This window comes from Bacillus rossius, chromosome 6 (genome assembly GCF_032445375.1).
Source record: "Bacillus rossius redtenbacheri isolate Brsri chromosome 6, Brsri_v3, whole genome shotgun sequence".
Taxonomy (NCBI): Eukaryota; Metazoa; Arthropoda; class Insecta; order Phasmatodea; family Bacillidae; genus Bacillus; species Bacillus rossius.
This window is the reverse complement of record NC_086334.1, coordinates 3,963,829-3,981,238: the sequence shown is the minus strand read 5'-3', so window position 1 is coordinate 3,981,238 and position 17,410 is coordinate 3,963,829. Positions and strand designations below refer to the sequence as shown.

The 17,410-nt window shown below is 44.0% G+C and overlaps 1 protein-coding gene and 1 long non-coding RNA gene across 12 annotated transcripts in view; one reads left to right on the top strand and one right to left on the bottom strand.

Moving 5' to 3' along the window:
* Positions 1–11,839, top strand: part of LOC134532524 (protein retinal degeneration B) — a 104,095-nt gene extending 92,256 nt beyond the window's left edge. For 5 of the 11 annotated variants that reach the window (XM_063368995.1, XM_063368994.1, XM_063368989.1 and 2 more), the window contains 5 exons: positions 436–585; positions 1,492–1,672; positions 2,798–3,072; positions 6,829–7,053; positions 7,699–11,838. In XM_063368995.1, the coding sequence (XP_063225065.1) occupies positions 436–585; positions 1,492–1,672; positions 2,798–3,072; positions 6,829–6,964 (742 nt within the window). In that variant the 3' untranslated portion in view covers positions 6,965–7,053; positions 7,699–11,838. The other 6 variants (XM_063369000.1, XM_063368993.1, XM_063368990.1 and 3 more) reach the window with 5 other exon arrangements.
* A 1,518-nt stretch (positions 11,840–13,357) lies between these two features.
* LOC134532526 (uncharacterized) lies at positions 13,358–14,318 on the bottom strand. The gene is made up of 2 exons (XR_010075150.1): positions 14,165–14,318; positions 13,358–13,609 (listed from the first exon to the last, which is right to left on the bottom strand). It is a non-coding gene; the product is annotated as an uncharacterized LOC134532526 (long non-coding RNA).
* Between the last annotated feature and the right edge of the window lie 3,092 nt (positions 14,319–17,410).

The window sequence follows — 17,410 nt, the reverse complement described above, 5'->3', positions numbered from 1 at the left end:
TATCTGGGCATGCACATAGTGTGGAGAGCTCCTACATATGCCAGTGGCATCTCTTTTCAAAAAGCCTTTTAGGATGCAGTGAGGGCAGATGAGTAATTCGGTTTCAGTATTTTGTTTTCATCAAACTGTATTTACGGCTAAACGGCATATTTTCAGAATGATATTGTACGACTGAAACATCCAGCACACGTTCTTGAAAACACTCAAGTGCCTTGCACCATACCTTTATCTTAATTTCTTCGCCATATAACTTTATGGTTACTCAAACTTCATAGTTTCACGGTGCATGATGAGAGGCCTGCGTCCCAGTCCACGGCCTTATGCTCAGAGGTGATACCGTGCTTCTCTAACACAATGTACACCCCGGACTAGGGGGGCCCCTTGAGTGACGGCTCGGAGCGGCGGGCGGCACCAAGCACTTGTGCGCTCGTGCAGGGGCGACCACACGCTGGTGGACTTCTGCATGGTGGTGGTGCCGCCGCAGACTGAGTGCGTGGTCTTCAGCATCGACGGCTCCTTCACCGCCAGCGTCTCCGTGACGGGGCGGGACCCCAAGGTGCGGGCGGGCGCCGTGGACGTCGTCAGGTCAGGAGCTCATTTCTCCAGCGTGTACTACAAACCAGGTCTTTGCACAAACACTGAGCTGAATGTTGGTACTTTTTGAAACTGTTAAGACCTCTTCAGGTGTAAGAAATCAGTGTAAACTAGATGTTCCCGAACAACTTCATGTGTGCGGCAAAGCAGTGCCTTCACGCAGTTGTCTGCAACTCAGTGTAGCCTTATGCATGGGACTGGAGTGTCGGCATCCAAGTTTTCTCTGCCAGAAATGGAAAGAAAGGGGCGAGCATACAACAAAGGAACACATTGTGCCGCTATGTCATGTGTGGTCATGTCTTCAAAGCAGGCAGCGGCATGAGTAATGTTACTAGGGTATCCAAGGTCAACAGACGGGTGGATCTCCCAATAAATCGGAATGTGTCCAGTCTGATCGGTGCTGCATTACAGAATGTACAATTACAAATGTCAGATTAAAGAATGCCGACTATACTTGTATATTACATGTGGCATGAATCAGCCAACAAAAGTTGCAACAAAGCATAATATGCTGTACTTATATAGTGTGACATCTGTTGGAATTGCTCCGGAAAAAAAAACCAAATGAAAATGCAATAAACCAATAATGTGCATGATGCTGAGTTTCAACCGGTAGCTTCTTATAAAAGGGCTGTACGTTTTTATTTCATGTAGGCTCTGCACAAATGGAATTAAATTTTTTTTCCTCCTTTTTATATGGAGAAAAGAATATTCACACTGGTATAAATTTTTTTTGACGTGATAAAGTCTTATGAATCTATGAACGCCTGCTGCACGCACGAAAAATTGTCACGTTCCGCCTGATATATATATTTATATTGAAACGGCCCCCAACCCTAAACTGCACTTGGAGCGGTGGGGGCGACACAGCAGCGACGTGCGTGCCCCGTGCTGCAGGCACTGGCAGGAGCTGGGCTACATCATCGTGTACATGACGGGGCGGCCGGACATGCAGCAGCAGAAGGTGGTGTCGTGGCTGGCCCAGCACAACTTCCCGCACGGCCTGGTGTCCTTCGCAGACGGCCTGTCCACCGACCCGCTGGGACACAAGGCCGCCTACCTCCGCACGCTCATACAGGTGCGCCCTCACTTGGTTCCTCTCCTGTTGACTGGTCTGGTCCATGCGATTCTCGATGGAAGAATTAGTGGCGTGCAGAAGGAATTCCAGAAATGGGTATTTCAAACTTTAACTTACATTCAAATACATCTGTAACAGCACCAGTACTATGTTATATCAACATTTGCAGGTGAAACACAAGTGAATGTGTGTGAAATTTAAAACCGAGATGACAGAGACGTCATTATTTGTAAATACATACCTTTCAAGCTGTGGTCATGTTTGTTCGCAGATTTTAATTTGGGTAGGTTCATGGTTAAGCTCATTTTCATTGAACATTTAACATATATTTTTGAAGTGCTAGCTGTTAGAATATTTTTAAATTTTTAATATCCAAATATTTTATGTGAAAGTCAGTCTCATTTTTGGGTTTTTATTATTCAAGGGGTTGTCTTACATTGAAGGTTGTCCTATTTCCACAGTTGTTTTAAATTTGGGAATTTCAAACATTTTATTTTAAAAGTGTATTTATTACGATTAGAATTAATGGTAGTGATGAATTGACTCCTCATAATAGTTTTAAAGATTTTATTTTTAGTTAAGGTATGAAACTGATGTTTGGCATAACTTCATAAACAAAGCACATGAACAATTTTGGTTTTTGTATATTTTCAGATTTAAGAGTATTGTGTTAGTGATTCTGAACCTGTAGCTAGTTTGAAAGCTGTGCACTACCAAGCCAAATAGTCTTATGCAGGAATGTTAATAAGATCTGACATTAGAATAAATATTTTTTTTTGTAATAATACCTAGATCTGGTATTACCAACTAAATTTTACAAGCATGCATTTTTTCAAAGCTTATTTTTTCCCCCCAGATTAGTGAGAAACTAAACTATCCAAATATTGCAGTATTAGCTCTGCACTAAACACCATGCAAAATCTGTTCCAATACACCTGCCACACAATTAAACACCATATTGATTGCTCTAAGTGGTAAAAATGAGTCTTGTAGTGTCAAGACATGTGTGTCATTGTTATTTCTATCAAAAGTAATCACATTGGCCAATTTAATTAGTATTTTGATTGAACTCAGACCTAATGCGCTCGCGACAGAGGGTGAGGGTCTGTGCCGTGCCGTGCGCAGGAGCACGGACTGGTGGTGCACGCGGCCTACGGCAGCAGCAAGGACGTGAGCGTGTACACATCCATCGGCCTGAAGCCGCGCCAGATCTTCGTGGTGGGCAAGGTGTCGAAGAAGCACCACGCGCTCGCCACGGTGCTGCAGGACGGCTACGCTGCCCACCTGGCGCAGCTGCTGTCGCACGGGGGGTCGCGCCCCGCCCAGGGCAACGCCCGCATGGTCATCCCCCGGGGCCACCTGGGCCTGTCGGGCCAGAGCACGTCCCTGCGGCGCCGCAGGTAACGCGCTTCCCCCGGGGCGTCGTGACCACGCTGGCGAGCAACCTTCAGTCTGCTAGCGTCAGGTCTTATTTAGGCTTGCAACCCTACAAATGATTATTTAAAGATAATTCAAACATGCGTGGTGTTTACATTACTGTAATCATGTGTACCGTGAAGGGCTTGTAAATACTATTATTGTTTTACATATGTATGTTTTTAGTTTTCTGGTGACATCTTTAGTTATAGCAATGCTAATCTGGAGTACTCCGCTTACTGGGAATACTATGCTATGAACTACTTCTAGCAGTCAGTTGGATGTTTGTTCTGTTCTGGTCGTAGAATGTACCGTATTTACCCGCGGGAGATTCGCCCCTGTATACCGGGTCTCAGCTTTAATTTGGGTACAATACAATTTTCTCTCCGTTAAGGTCACCCTCAAGTATGAGTCGCACCATATAGCTGTCTACAGTAGAGCAGAAGTGAAATCTTTGTTCTGCGTCTCGGATTATTGGTGCGTAAGAGGTAAGGCGGCCCTGGTGTTAACCCTTGGTCCTCTTTGTGTCTGCAGGAGGGCAGGGTAAGGGGGTGGCTAGGCTGTGGGATGATAGGCCAGGTAAGCGCTCCTCTGGTTTATTGCGATGGCACTTCGTGTGTTGCAAGGTGTCGTCTCGGCGCTCAGTCTCTCCCGGTTCACGTGTGCCGGTGGCCCGCCCTGCCCGCTGTGAGGAAAGTTAATGGGCATGACGACTCGTTGAGTGGCTGTTACAAATCGCCGAGACAATATCTGAAACCCAAGCGACGTGAATTGGTGGCATGCGGCTACCACAGACTGGAGTGCCCGTTGGCACAGTTCGATATAGCGATAGGGCCCTGGCATTGCGTAATGTTACAAAAGAAACATAGTTCACACAGAATACAGTCTATATGGGTGGTTATACACAACTAAAGCAATTATACCTACACTGGTGTTACGATGGTAAATTACAGTTCGCAGGCAGAGAGTACACAGTTCACAAAGCACTGGGTACACATATATATTCAGCTTGACGCGAGGGGGGGTCGATCGGTCGGCTTTACAGTGGATAGTTAGTGGGCGCCACCACGTGGTACGGCACGTGGACCCGGTGAGACTCCTAACTCAGGGCGTGACGTCGCCCATGTGAGACGTGATATCCCCCCTTGAAAACATCTAGCACTAATTCCTGCCCGCTCTCAGCGTCGGGCACGCTTTTCCCTACGAAGTGGGCTCTCAGGCGTCCCACACGCCGTCACTCTCCACGTGGTCACACAGATAGAAAATAAAAGAATAATACGTGAAATTCACACACCTGATTTATTCCGCTAATTACGCTCACACACGTACACGGTTGAAACTATACAAAACGCCCGCGGCACAAACCGGTTTATATGTGATGAGCCACCACGTGGCCATATATATTGAATTACGTAGTACGAAGAAAATGACCGAGACTGGCTGTAAATTAATTAATAAAGCAGTCCCCCGACCGAGAGCTGCTCCGAGGACTAAAAGAAAGCGATTGAGATGAGATTAAAGTTAACAGAATTACTTGGCAGAGAATACAAGGGTCCCCGGAGTGCTGATGCGTCTGCTCTCGGTCGTTGATGGCGGAAGACTGGGCTGATATCATGGCTCGCTCGACTAACATGGCGTCCTCCCGCCGAAACAATTGCCGTTAATAGATATTAGCGAATTCATGCCACGGGAAACTAATTTAACATGACAAGAATGCATTGAAAATTATGTAACAATTTTTGAATGAAAAGAAAAGATTGTACAAATAATAATTATTAAGATTGAAACGTAATTATTGTCTGGCTTCGGGTTTCCTCGGGAATGTCCGGAAACGCTATGATATTTTATATTTATGATACATTAGTTAAAAAATAAAAGTACATAAAACCCTCCCGGCCGATCTGCCGTCACGTTGCACTTAGGGAATTTAAAACAAACAACACAATTATATATATTTATGTTTTTAGGGGTGCGGCGCACTGGCTCGACAGCGCCCTCTTGCCAGGCGAGCACACACGCACGCACACGTACGCACGGGTAGGCGGGAGGTTTGAATGGAGGGTGGATGGTGTTTGGGCGGTGGCATATCGGACTTACAGGGGGCCGTAGGCCCGAACGATGTCAAGATCCTATGACTTAACAGCTAAGAGAAGTACGTGACAGTTCGTAGGCTAGGCACGAGTTCATAGCAGATACGCCGACGGTGATATCCGTGCACAGACTACAACTAGCCGCAGTCGGACGGCCCTGCCTGTATTCACGGAAAACAATACTCACGAATCGCTTGTTCACTGGAATCAACGCTCACTACTTGTGCACTCACTCGGTCCTGTAGTGTGACTGCGCGCAAGGCTGACGACGGTGTGCTCGGAGCTCCCGCGGCGAGGAGTGGAGGAGAACTGACTACATGGTCCCCACTGGGCTTCCCACGCACGCTCTAAGTGAACGGGACTGAGCGCCTCGACCTGTTACAAGAAAACACTACATAAAAACAAATCACATATTGATTAAACAATGATTAATTACAAAGATATACAAGTATATACAAGTAGTGCCTGCTGTGGCGAAAGAATACATTTATGTTTGATGCAATGTGGGTTGCCACCACTGCAGGCCCCTCGGGCCATCCGTCGCACTCACCGTTGCACTCGGGTGCATTCGCTGCTCTGCCGCTCACTCACTCACGGTGCGCACGGGCAAAAGGAGCAACGATGTGCAACAGCGACCTTAGCGACTGGGGAGAGCACGACGGATGTCGTCAGTGTGATTCCTTGCAGTGGAAGTTTGTTAAGTAATGATTAAACTGCGAGTTTCAGCTGGCGACGTGCAATATGTCAACATTTCCTCACAGCTTCTCACATACAGCATCATCTCTCCTCCTCAGAAGGACGAGGTTTACCGTGCGGTACGCGATGCCAGCTGCAAGTGGTTGTGGGCGTGAACCAGGGAGGGGCGAGAGACTTTGCACGTGTGACGCGTGTGTTTCAGCAACGAGACCGCAATGGCTTCGCCTGGCCGTGGCAGCATCTACGTAAAGAGAAAAGTGTACATTAGTCATGTGTAGCCAGAAGGCGGGGCTCTCCACACGTGGTAACTATCTCTGTCTTACACTGTTTGTAGCTCACCACTTGCTCACGCTTGGTTCACATTACTGCACTGTAACACCGCAACCATAACTAAAACTGAAGCAAAAACTAAAAAAAAAAGAACTAAATTGGTTAAAGTGCTTACGCACAAATTAAAATGAATCATAGTAGTGATGTAACTCTGAACCATAAATTTTTTAATGAGTTAGCACTAAAACAGTTGTTTAAAAACTGGGAAACTAACTGCATGGTTAGAGTAATGAGAGTGGCTTGGGATCAGTCTGCGACACTGATCCGTAACAGTTGTGGCTTGACTGCATGCGCTGGATGTTAGCAACAAGTGGCTGCCGTAGTGTGGACTGTGCTCACCATCCACCTCGGGCTCGGGAAGTCTCGGCAGCTCCGTTGCTCGGACGTTGCAGGGCGGTCAGAAAGTTCATTTCGTGTAAGGCTTGCATTTTAAGTATTCACTTTGTCCTCCGAAGCAAACTCACGCATGTCGAATGCTTGCTAAGTAGAAGGCTAGTAGAAGCAGGATCTGTGCACGCCTGCCGAGGGGTTGCCGTTCTTCCCGAGCTCGCTCGTTCAGCAGATGTGCCTCGGGAGGCTGGCGAGGGGTAGCACGCCAGGGCGCTGATGTCTGCCTGCCCGCAGGTCGGCCAAGCGGGCCACCTCGTACCCGCTGATGGGCGGCGTGGGCTCGGGCGAGCCGGGGGCCGGCACCCCGCCCCCGCGGCCCTCCCGCCAGATGTCCGCTCGCCTGCCGTCGCTGCCGGGGGACAAGCTCTGACGACTGCGGCGGGGCTGGTCCTCCTCCGCCACCCGCCAGTAGCCCCGGGGACCCTCTCGCCGTGCCGGCGTCGCCCGCAGCGTGCCCGGGTGTGTTGCGACACGACAGTCTTCTCTCCCTCCAGTCACTCTCGCATTCTTCCTCGAGCACTCGGTTCAGATCTAACTTCTGCTGTTCCTCAAACATAACTGATATTCTGTGATGATTCATATATGCTTATAAAAATTTGCAGCAATAAAGTGTGCCATTTGTATTTATATTTTTTGACATGCAAAAAAAAATTTCCATCTGGTTCTTTTTTCAAGTGTTACAGCTTCCTCTACCTTCACGCTCCCATTTATGGTTCGCTATTTCAATCACTTTCTTGACCTATGTTGAAATCTTCTTCTTGCATACTCTTCTTCTTCTTCACCTTTAACTCCGATCCAAAGTGCCTGCACCATTTTCTTTCTTTTACAACCTCATTCTGTATTCTTGTCGTCTTTGGTTACTGCCATCGTTCTCTTTGCAAATTTGTTCCCATTTTCTCTTTTCCTCTCATTTTATGGTCACTGTCCACAACGTTTGGAGCATACATTATTATGAAAACGTGTTATGCTGTGTGTGTATAGTATCTGCTTGCACACCCAAGACTTATCCGTGTGTTCTCACCATCGTTCGGATCGGCGCGAGTGCACGGCGCACCAGGTCCTCGTAGCTCCCGGGTGCGTTGTAACCGTGTGTCTTCCTCGCAGATGCTCGGGCCCCTGCAGTCCGTGCAACAACCGTCGGCCGCCCACACGACACGACCACGCCCGCGCGCAGGATTGTTATATCTGTCGTCAGCTGAACAAACTGTTACTGTACACGAAACATGACGCTTATCAGTGTGTAATTAACTGTATTTTATCGATAAGGTGTCGTGTCTAATAGATTTAAGCAATGTGCTGTGCTATACTTAAAAAGAGTCACCTGCAGTGTACGTGTGTCCCACTAGTCACTTAGTCTCGCCTCGTTGTGCCACGTTGCGATGTCGTTTGTGGCAGTCACGTCGTTATTTCCTCCCATTCCAAGGCAGAAACAATCTCGGTCAGTGCCACTTTACCAATTTACAACGTGGTGGACACTCTTTGAGTGCCTAGGGTAGGGTTTTTATAGCAATATTTCAGAAGAGATGGATGCTAATCTTTTAGCTCCATGTGGAGCACTAGAACATGGCAGTGTTGATAACTTCAGGTGGCCAAACTTACTAAATAAATCATTATCATTCTGTTTTAGAGTCACTGTTTGCCAGACTAAATATGAAATAACTAATTAATCTTGGATGGGGAGCCAGGGGGTGTTTCTCCTCCTCCTAGCATGATTAAGACTCACCATCAGTAGAAACAAGTTAAATGGGTTTCTACCGATTTCCTTGCAAACACAGGGCAAGGAGCTGTAGTAAGAAAATTTGTAACCAATCATCACAAAATTTTGTTCTAAATCAATTTTTTTGAACAAATAATAATGTTCTTCCTTTTCTTATTGTTAATTATCATATGGTACCATGGACCCTCCTCCCCTGTGAAATAAATTGAATTTTGAAAATTTTTACCCCTTGAGCTAGATATGCTTTTGATTCTAACCCTGTTCATGCCATCAAATTTTATAATCAAATAGCAGAAGAGAAAATAATTATGGACTTTTATTAATGGGTTGTATGTAGGAAATAATTCTTTTAAAAATTCAACAAAACTGTAATGATTTTAGAATTCATTAAGTTATGATTGTCTTGAAGAAGTTTTGGTCCCGGGAAAACATTGCGAGATGTTCTTGCTGGAGTTCACGCACTCTTTTTGCTACTGGGTGTGGGTGTGTGTGTGTGTGTGTGTGTGTGTGTGTGAAGGGGAAGGGGGGGCTAGCAGGTATCCTACTGGACTAGAGCAGCACGTACGTAGACCTATCAAACAGTCACACACTCCTGAGGTTTTTTTCATGAAGCAGGTCATCATTTGTTAGCATTTTGGTATTTTCGGCTTATTGTTCCTTGCTGTGTTGATATGCATCATGTTAAGCAGTGTTCCACATAAGTAACAAATTTTGCATCCCTTTCGGCTTAAAAACCATAATTTTGTTAGTGTGTAGCTGTAAGTGAAACATGAATTAATTTTTTTTTTATCCAAAAGACAGTATTCACTTGACACGCTGAGTAGTTTCTAGTCTCAAGGCTACGTCCTCGGCCATGTTTGAATGGTGTGTGCTTGCCAGTGTGGCACAACAGGCGAGCGATTGTCTTGATTGTTCCTTGTTGATGCGTTGTCACTAGCCTCTCTGTTGGCCCGAGAAGAATCGGCACTCTCGCCCCACCTTATTTATTTTTAAAATAGTTGTTAGCAGCATAGGTGGTTCCAGTTGTCAGAAACTATGACTAAGATTAGTTTGTAAGAGTTTAAATATATTTCTGCAAGTAGCTCCAGGTTGATGAATGTTAGGCATCATCTTTCTCGTCTGCAAGATATTTAGAAATTATTGTGGGACATCTCAGATTGTTTGTTTCTTATTTTAGTCTGGAAATTTTTTTCTACTTTTCATTTTTTTATACAAATGTGTTATAATAGCTTTTGAGCTCGAAATGCTATTATGATAATTAGCACTAAAAGCTCTAAATACTGTTCCGTGCTTAATATCCCTTAAATACTCATATGAATAGTTTTTTCGCATTGTATGTGGCCAATTATTTTAAACTGAATTCTTGTCAAATTTGTTATTGTAACAAATTCTGAAATTGTTTACAGCAAAGCAGTGGGAATAGCATGTTAGACGAGGCCCGTCCTGTAAGTGTGACTGGGCGAGGGATGATAGTGTGGTTTGGGGGCTTCTTCCCCAGAAAAATTTTAGAAAATGTTAGTGAAAATATGATTGTATATTGTTGTTACTTTCAAATTTTTATTTAAAAAAACATACTTAAATGGGGGTTTAGAACTAAAATAATTCCCTGCAATAATAAAGACAATAGTCTCATTATTTGATAATAAAAACTTTTATTTTCCCTGAATGTGTAAAACATACACACATTGCGTATTAAGTTTTGGCAGAACATAAAAATTTACATTTTTAAGCTTAAATTTGCAACCATGTATTTCCTGCAAATGCAGCTCAAAAACTTTTTCTGCATAATAGTGTGCACATAGTAGATTAATAAGTCTTCTGAGCATTTTGTAAGTAACAATCACAACTATGTAATTTATGTGTGTATTCAAAAATTAATACAGCAACAAAACAATAGATTTGTTGAAAAGATAAAATGTTACAAAGTACCTACTCTAAAATTGACTATTATTCAATGTTATTGTTTTAAACAATTTGAATGTTTTCCATCTTACCTTCTCATCCTTCCAAAAATGTGTTAGTAAAATCCAGTGTCACAGATGTACGGCCGATACCGATAATAAATTGCATGCCACTGTTGATATTTGTAAAAAATTACTTTTCACGCATTTATGAACCGAACATAAAGCAACAGTAAAAGCTAAACGGAGTTCATGCCTACAAATTCCAAACTTGCCATACTGCAGTGATGGAGTGGGGAGGGGGAAACAGTTGGTTTAGCCAGACTGCGTGAGCAGATCACCTAGACAGTACATCTCTGTGCAGTGTACTTGCATCAGGAGCACGTTGGGGGCGCTCATACCCAGGGTCGTCGAGAGAAACTGAGGGCACAGGAGGCCCCCCCCCCCCCCCCCCGGTTGTACAATTGCAATATTTAAAAAAAAAAATCCAACTGCTAAGCGTCAGAGTAGCTATAACTGCTTGTATCACAAGGTCAACAATAAAGCAAGGGAATTCTGTCGTAATTAATGTCGTACAGACAGGCGGTATAATCTTTGTTACAGCAGCTTTGTTAATGTTAAACCTGGTATAGACAATATTCCACAATCCACATGTGTAAATGTAGTTGGTGGTACTGGACGATTGCCCGCCTAATGCATCGCCGCAGTGGTGAAGGTAAAATAGATAACATTAATTTTGTTTTAAAATTGTGGAGTAATTGTTCAAAAAGTGACGGTTGAACTGGAATACATATACAATGTGAAAAAATGTTCTGTAAATGTTGTATTGTTTGTGTTTGTGTTTGTGTAAGTGAATTGAGTTACATATGTTTCAAGTGTAAAAAGAGATCTGCACATTCTATGATATTTTATTTGTGATTTATGAATAAAAGCTGTGTGCTAACCTTTTTGCAATTCCCTCGTAGTGCATTAATGGACTGTTCAACAGGCCTAATGTCAGAAATGTCGGCAGTGATCGCAAGGTGAGCTAGAATCGCTTATTATTCTCGAGAGCTATGCAACTCTTTGCAATAGTACCAGTGAGGTTGTGGTTGAAATCTAAAATTGTTGATATCATTAAAGTATATTTTTATCTTGTAAAAATAGTGTGTTTTTCTTGATAAATTTGTTTAGTCTAGAAGAAAAGTAGAGTTCAATTCAAAAGCGTACTCTTATATTTTAGGCATGTTTATTCTGTGTAAATGTTGTTTTGTAAAATATAAATGTGGTTCCTAATTACAAACTGGATTCAGCTGGAAACTGATGATGGTGGTTTGGAATTATGTGTAGGTGTCATCAGTGTGTAAAGTGTATATCAGTTGGTTAAGATATTTTCTTACAGCAGAAAAAAAAAATTTAAGAACTTAATACTGATATTGTTATAAAGTGTTGAATTTGTTGAGTGTTGATTTATTGTTTGTATAGAATATAATTGACTGTTGACCAGAGTACAATGTCTTTTTATTATTTATTTGCAGTGGGAAATTTGCAAAACTGAAAAGAAAGAAATATCTTTTTTCCCATTTGTTCACAACTCTGTATTTTTATGTATGAAATGGAAATACATATTTACAGTGCAAGTTTGTTCGTTATTCACTGAAAATGTTTTGCACACTCGTCCTATCCTAGTGACTGCCTGTTTACTAGTGATGAAACTCATAATAGGGGCGTGTCGACGGGCCCTCAGCATGTGGACCATGTAGTATACCGGCAAGTTTCCGCGGCAGAGTTCTCCGACGCCGGTACCCCCTCGGGTCAGCAACACTGGGCTGGACGGTCCACTCTCCCCTCAAGAGAGTGAGGCTGCTCTTTCACGAGTTGGGACCGGGAAAAGAACAATCCCATCCTCTGCAAAGCGACGAAGCAACGTCAGCCACGTCAGCCACGTCAGCCACGTCTTCACCCCTCTGTCCGAGATGGGCCCATGTCATCATGTGGTTTTCCTTGCTTTACAAACTGAGTCCACATCCTCAACACACGGCTGATATTAAGCAAGTAATGCTTAAGAAAAATTTAAAAAGACTTGTAAAATTATTTTCCTCAAATTACCAAACCTAAATTTCAATGAAAATAATATAAACAAGGAATTAAAAAAAAAAAAAAAATGCAGGATCAAAATGGGTTGCAAGTCAAAAAAAAATCAAAATATTTAATCCAACTTAAAAATTATTACAAAGAATTATTAAACTCTCGGGAAAAAAACCTGTTGTGGCAGCGAGATGGCTATGATATTAAAAATTATATACCCATAAAACTGATTAATTATTACACCAAAATTTTTATATATTTAAACACTACACATTAAGATGCTACCAAAACTTAAGTATAAATTGCACACGACTGTAAAGGTTAAAAATCTTGAAGCAGTAATACAGGTGCCAGTCACAAACCCCTGTGGTACACAAAGAAACTTTGAAAATTACTTTGTCCAATTAAAATGTTTTTATGCGGGTCCAGGGGTGTAGCCAGGGGGGGGAGGGGAGGTAGGTTAGGTGTTCAAACATCCCCCCCCCCCCCCCCATCAAGCTACAAATCTTTAATTAATTTCTTATTCATCACTCAAACAAATTTCATATTAAAATTAATAAAGTTTTTTACCATTACAATATTTAAATTTAAGTACTGAAAACTGCTAAAATAGCACTATTTTACACCTTAAAATCCAAATTTTCCCGGGGAAGGAGCCCCGGACCCCTCGCTTTAATACAGGGGGGGGGAAGGGGGGCATGCTTCTTAACACCCCCCATACACAAATCCTGGCTACGCCACTGCGGGTCCAGCTGCATCCATATTGTGTGGACGTGTAGAGCACAAGAGTTCTCAGAGATCGGCATCGGCCACGTGGCCAGAGACAGTGGCACGTCGTAGTAGAGCTCCTTGACTGTTCAGGCCCTTCAGGATGCTATAGTTTCTGGAATTGTTATGTACTGTCAGCTCGGTTGGTAACATGGGTAGGTAAGGCTGAGAGTGTTGTGTTGTCTATGGTTCGTTAGTCAGCAGCTGGCATCATGGCGGACAGCTCGTCAGATAACCTGTGTAACTAATGTATCGCATAATGCACACACAGTGCGTGTAACGGGTACATAAAAGGAATAAACCCCGCGAATAATGTGACGTGTTTATTGGTACAAACATCCTTTACAATGCCGTCGCCCGGGTTCTCGTGTTCGAGACTCGGCGGGGTTCCCAGCGGGAAGGCTGTTTTCTTGCGGGGAAACGTGTCCGGGAGGGCGCCAGGCTAACGCGGTGGTTAGCCACGAGGTGGGTCGTGAGGTCCGAAGGCCCCTGCGTGGTCCACTAGGAACGGCGGCGGTGGTGATGATGTTAGGGATCCCTAATGGCTGCTGCACCACTGGCCCTACACAGCATAGGACTCTGATCCCTAACTGGATTGGTGAGGTTCAAAAATAACGTACACGGTTTTGCACTGTCGTTTACACGTCGTGCACGAAGTGTGCGGAGTGGACGTTTAATTACGTAGTAGTTACACTTGCAATTACATTCACACGATTTCCCTACATAAAGCACACTGTCATTATACACTGGGCGCTCTGACACGCCATCACTAAAGTTACGTCCTCACGCCAGTCGAGGTTGAGGGAGAAAGTTTGATTGGAATCGGCCAATCCCGTAATTTGTGAACGGCGACGCGCGGGCCCACCTGTGTGGACCGCGGCTCGCTATTAAATTAAATAAAGTCTTCGATTAGATGTAGCCAGTGCCTGTGCACTCGGCAGTTAATTGAAAGTCTGGTATGGCGGGAGTCAGCCCGTGCCGTATATTGCACGGCCCCGCGCAATGCGTTGTGCGGGGCGTGTTATGTTTACGCGGCTGAGATAGGCCCTACACCAGAAAAGGACCGGGCGCACACAGGGAGTAATTAAAAAAGGTTTCGAAGTTTGACTATAGTTACCAGAAGGAAGTTCAGTGATGATGTCTCCCCGTGGGACGTGCGTCCGTCCCGGTCCACGAGTCGCTCTGTACTAGCGTCTGGCCCTGGCACCAGGGGAGGGGTGAGCATCCTGTCGCGCCAGTTTCTAAAGTTCCGTTATTCGTAAAAAATTATATTAATAACAAAATGTAAGTGGCTCTAAATTCACACAATAAAACTAAATAATTAATACAATATACATATATGTTTTAGAAATTAGATGTAACAAGTTTATATGAAATAAGTTTGAATAAACAGTCACACTGGAGACTGTTCGTCGCTTGATGACTGCTCCAGTGGCGAATGATAAATGATAATTTGGGGCAGTTTTATTTAAGTTACATATTACGTTACTGAAATCAGGCTGAAGGCCGTAAGGGGAGCACTCATAACTGTATTATTAAAAAACCACACGTGAGTGACCCGGGCACTCCTACGTCGCACTTGTGTTGCACGGGGTTGTTAATTTAAAGTGGCGTATTCTTTAAAGTGTATTGAATTTACCGTGTACGTGACTCGGTTCGTCTTGCCCATGGGGTGGAATCCCTCTGTATTCTGTGGTCTTGCCGATCAAGTTAAGGGCGTTGATTATACCTATGTTTCGCAGCGCTCGCCTGACGGGTGGGCCATGGCTAGGGGCGCGTTCCGTTAGCGGGGTCAGATACTGGCGGTTGCAGGTCGGGCTTTAGGGTGGCCTTCCGACGGACGACGTCAACATGGTGCTGTCTTCTTCCTTGCCTGTTCTACTTTGGAGTCAGGAACTCGTCTTGGTGCACTGCATCCTGCTCACTCGCGGTATATTTGAAGTACAGGTGGTTTACTAATCTCTTTTCCACGGGCAGGGGGCAAGCAAAGTCCACGGAGCCAAGCGGAATACGTGGTAAAAACAAATACGAAAAGTTCGCTGAGAATTAACATATAAAGAACTAAAACACAAATAGAGACGTTTCAAGGGCTGCTGACCTCAATGACATACAAATTATAAACGAAAACTAATAATCCGCGCCGACACTGTGCGATCGGCACCCTATAGGAACACACGAGGCCCGATTTAACTAATGAAATCATGTGAATTAAAAACGTGTACAGGAGAAGCCAAGCACAAATAGTTAAGCGACCGGCGGTGTCTGGCCGAGTTGAGGGAGGCTGGCTATAGAGCAGATGAAAACGGATTCGAAAAGAGTCACACTATTGCTGCGATTCAATATGATGGTAGGAAGATGGAGGCTCTGTGGTGTGCGGAACTGCGGATACAGCCGGCCTCTGCACCGGATGAAGGGCGACTGCTGTGTCCAAAGGGAAGCACATCGCCCGGGGTCACTTTCGCAAGGAAAGCGAATCAGGCCTAAATTTAGACGTAATCGCACAGTTGACGTCGACCCAAGTGCCGACCCAGCTCTCACAGCCCGTTATGCCACGCCAACGCCTTCTCCTGCCCTGTGTTGCGTGTGCGCCGATGTGCAGTGCGACTACGGCAGGGGGGGGGGGAGATTCGCACGCTAGGGGAATTTTAATGTAAAATACATAAGAAACATTCTTATTTGTAAATTGTTTATATTATTATTTGAAGGGTCGTGTTTTCTTTATTGTAAATAGTTCATTATATTGTATGAAATGTTATGTAGAATAAGTTCTCACGTGTTCACCGGGTGCCAAGGCCGTGGCTTCTGCCTGTGACCAATCAGCGTGTTCCACGGGCTCGGGAGGAGGGGTGGGACGCGGGCGCTGGGTCGCGCGAGGCGGGGAGGGAGGCAGTCGGCAGCTGGACTCAGGAGGCGACAGACGTGTCTACGAGAGCTCTCTGAGACGGTGAGGACGGGCGCGGTGTCTCGCTGCAGTTCATGCATTGCCGAGAGGAAGTGATTCCTCTGTCATAGTCGTGTGGTCATTTAGGTGTGTCATCGTGTCATTCTTTCGCGGCGTGCAGTCAGTCACTTCTCTCGCGTGCGTGTTTTCTCCGGTAGTTTACGAGTCGTGGAGTTATTTTGCGGACTGGATTTTCGCCTTCGTTTGCACGGTAATTTTCGGGTCTTGCTCCTCTCGAACGGGACATCACGTATTTTCCCATACAGCAACAGTGCGCGGAACCGGGCTCCGCCCTACAGGATCTGTCACAGGCGGGAACGTGGCAGCCCCTTGTAAAGGGTTTGATTTTCCGTATATAAAGAACCTGGAAACTGTCTTTGAGTGTATCAATTGCTATCCTGGTGACTAAGTCCCTTGGCCACGCGGCCCGAACCCCTCTCTACCGAACACTGAGTAGCCAGCAAAATACCATCATTCAGGGAATAGTCGGCCAGGCGACGACACAGTGAATAAACATTACATTATTAAATCGCTATAAAATCATTAAGTGTATTTTAAAAAGTTGGAAATTACATTCAAACGTAAGAACACAAACATACCATTCGCGGAGTGATTGCTTTGAGATCGATAGTCACATGGGCGGCTATCGACACATGGCGGCGCGCGGCCGTCGACCCACTACACACATGTAATATCATCTATTCCAAGCCACCATAAAATGGTTTTAGAGTAAGAAAATATATTTATGAATTGTAAATACATTTTAATATACTCTTATATCAGCAAAAGCCACTAAAAATTTAAAATAATTACTTAACGAAATCATGAAACAAAATCAATATTTCAATCAGAGATTTTTTTTTTTTTTTTTTTTTTACTTTTCGTGAAATGTTCTTCCAAGTAGGGTATCTTAAAATTTCACATGATGAGAGTAATTCCGTATTCACTACTACTTTTAGTACTACACCATAACCTTTCCCAAGAAACATTTTTTCGCACAAACAACATATTCTACTGGGCTCTGATTGCCGCTTCCCTTAATTGATAAGGACAAAGATAAAATATAGCCATCTATGTTAAGACTTAAGTCATATTATGGTTTGCACACGAACCGTCAAAATTCCTACACGACAATTATAAACCATTCTACTAATATACATAGAGTTTTGCGTTAAGTACACTACTAATTCTTAATTCATATTTATTAATTTTCAATGGAAACCCACTTTTAAGTCAGAGGATGACGTCGTTTGAAAATTTCTAATTATATGGTTATTACATTACATGTTTTCTAAAAATGTTCCCTTAAAATGAAAGACAGTGCATCTTTTTAAAGGCATAATAGCGTATTAAAAAAATGTTCTTGTGTTTTTTTTTTATATTTCGTTCGCAAAGGACCTTAGCAATGGCATACCTTAAAGT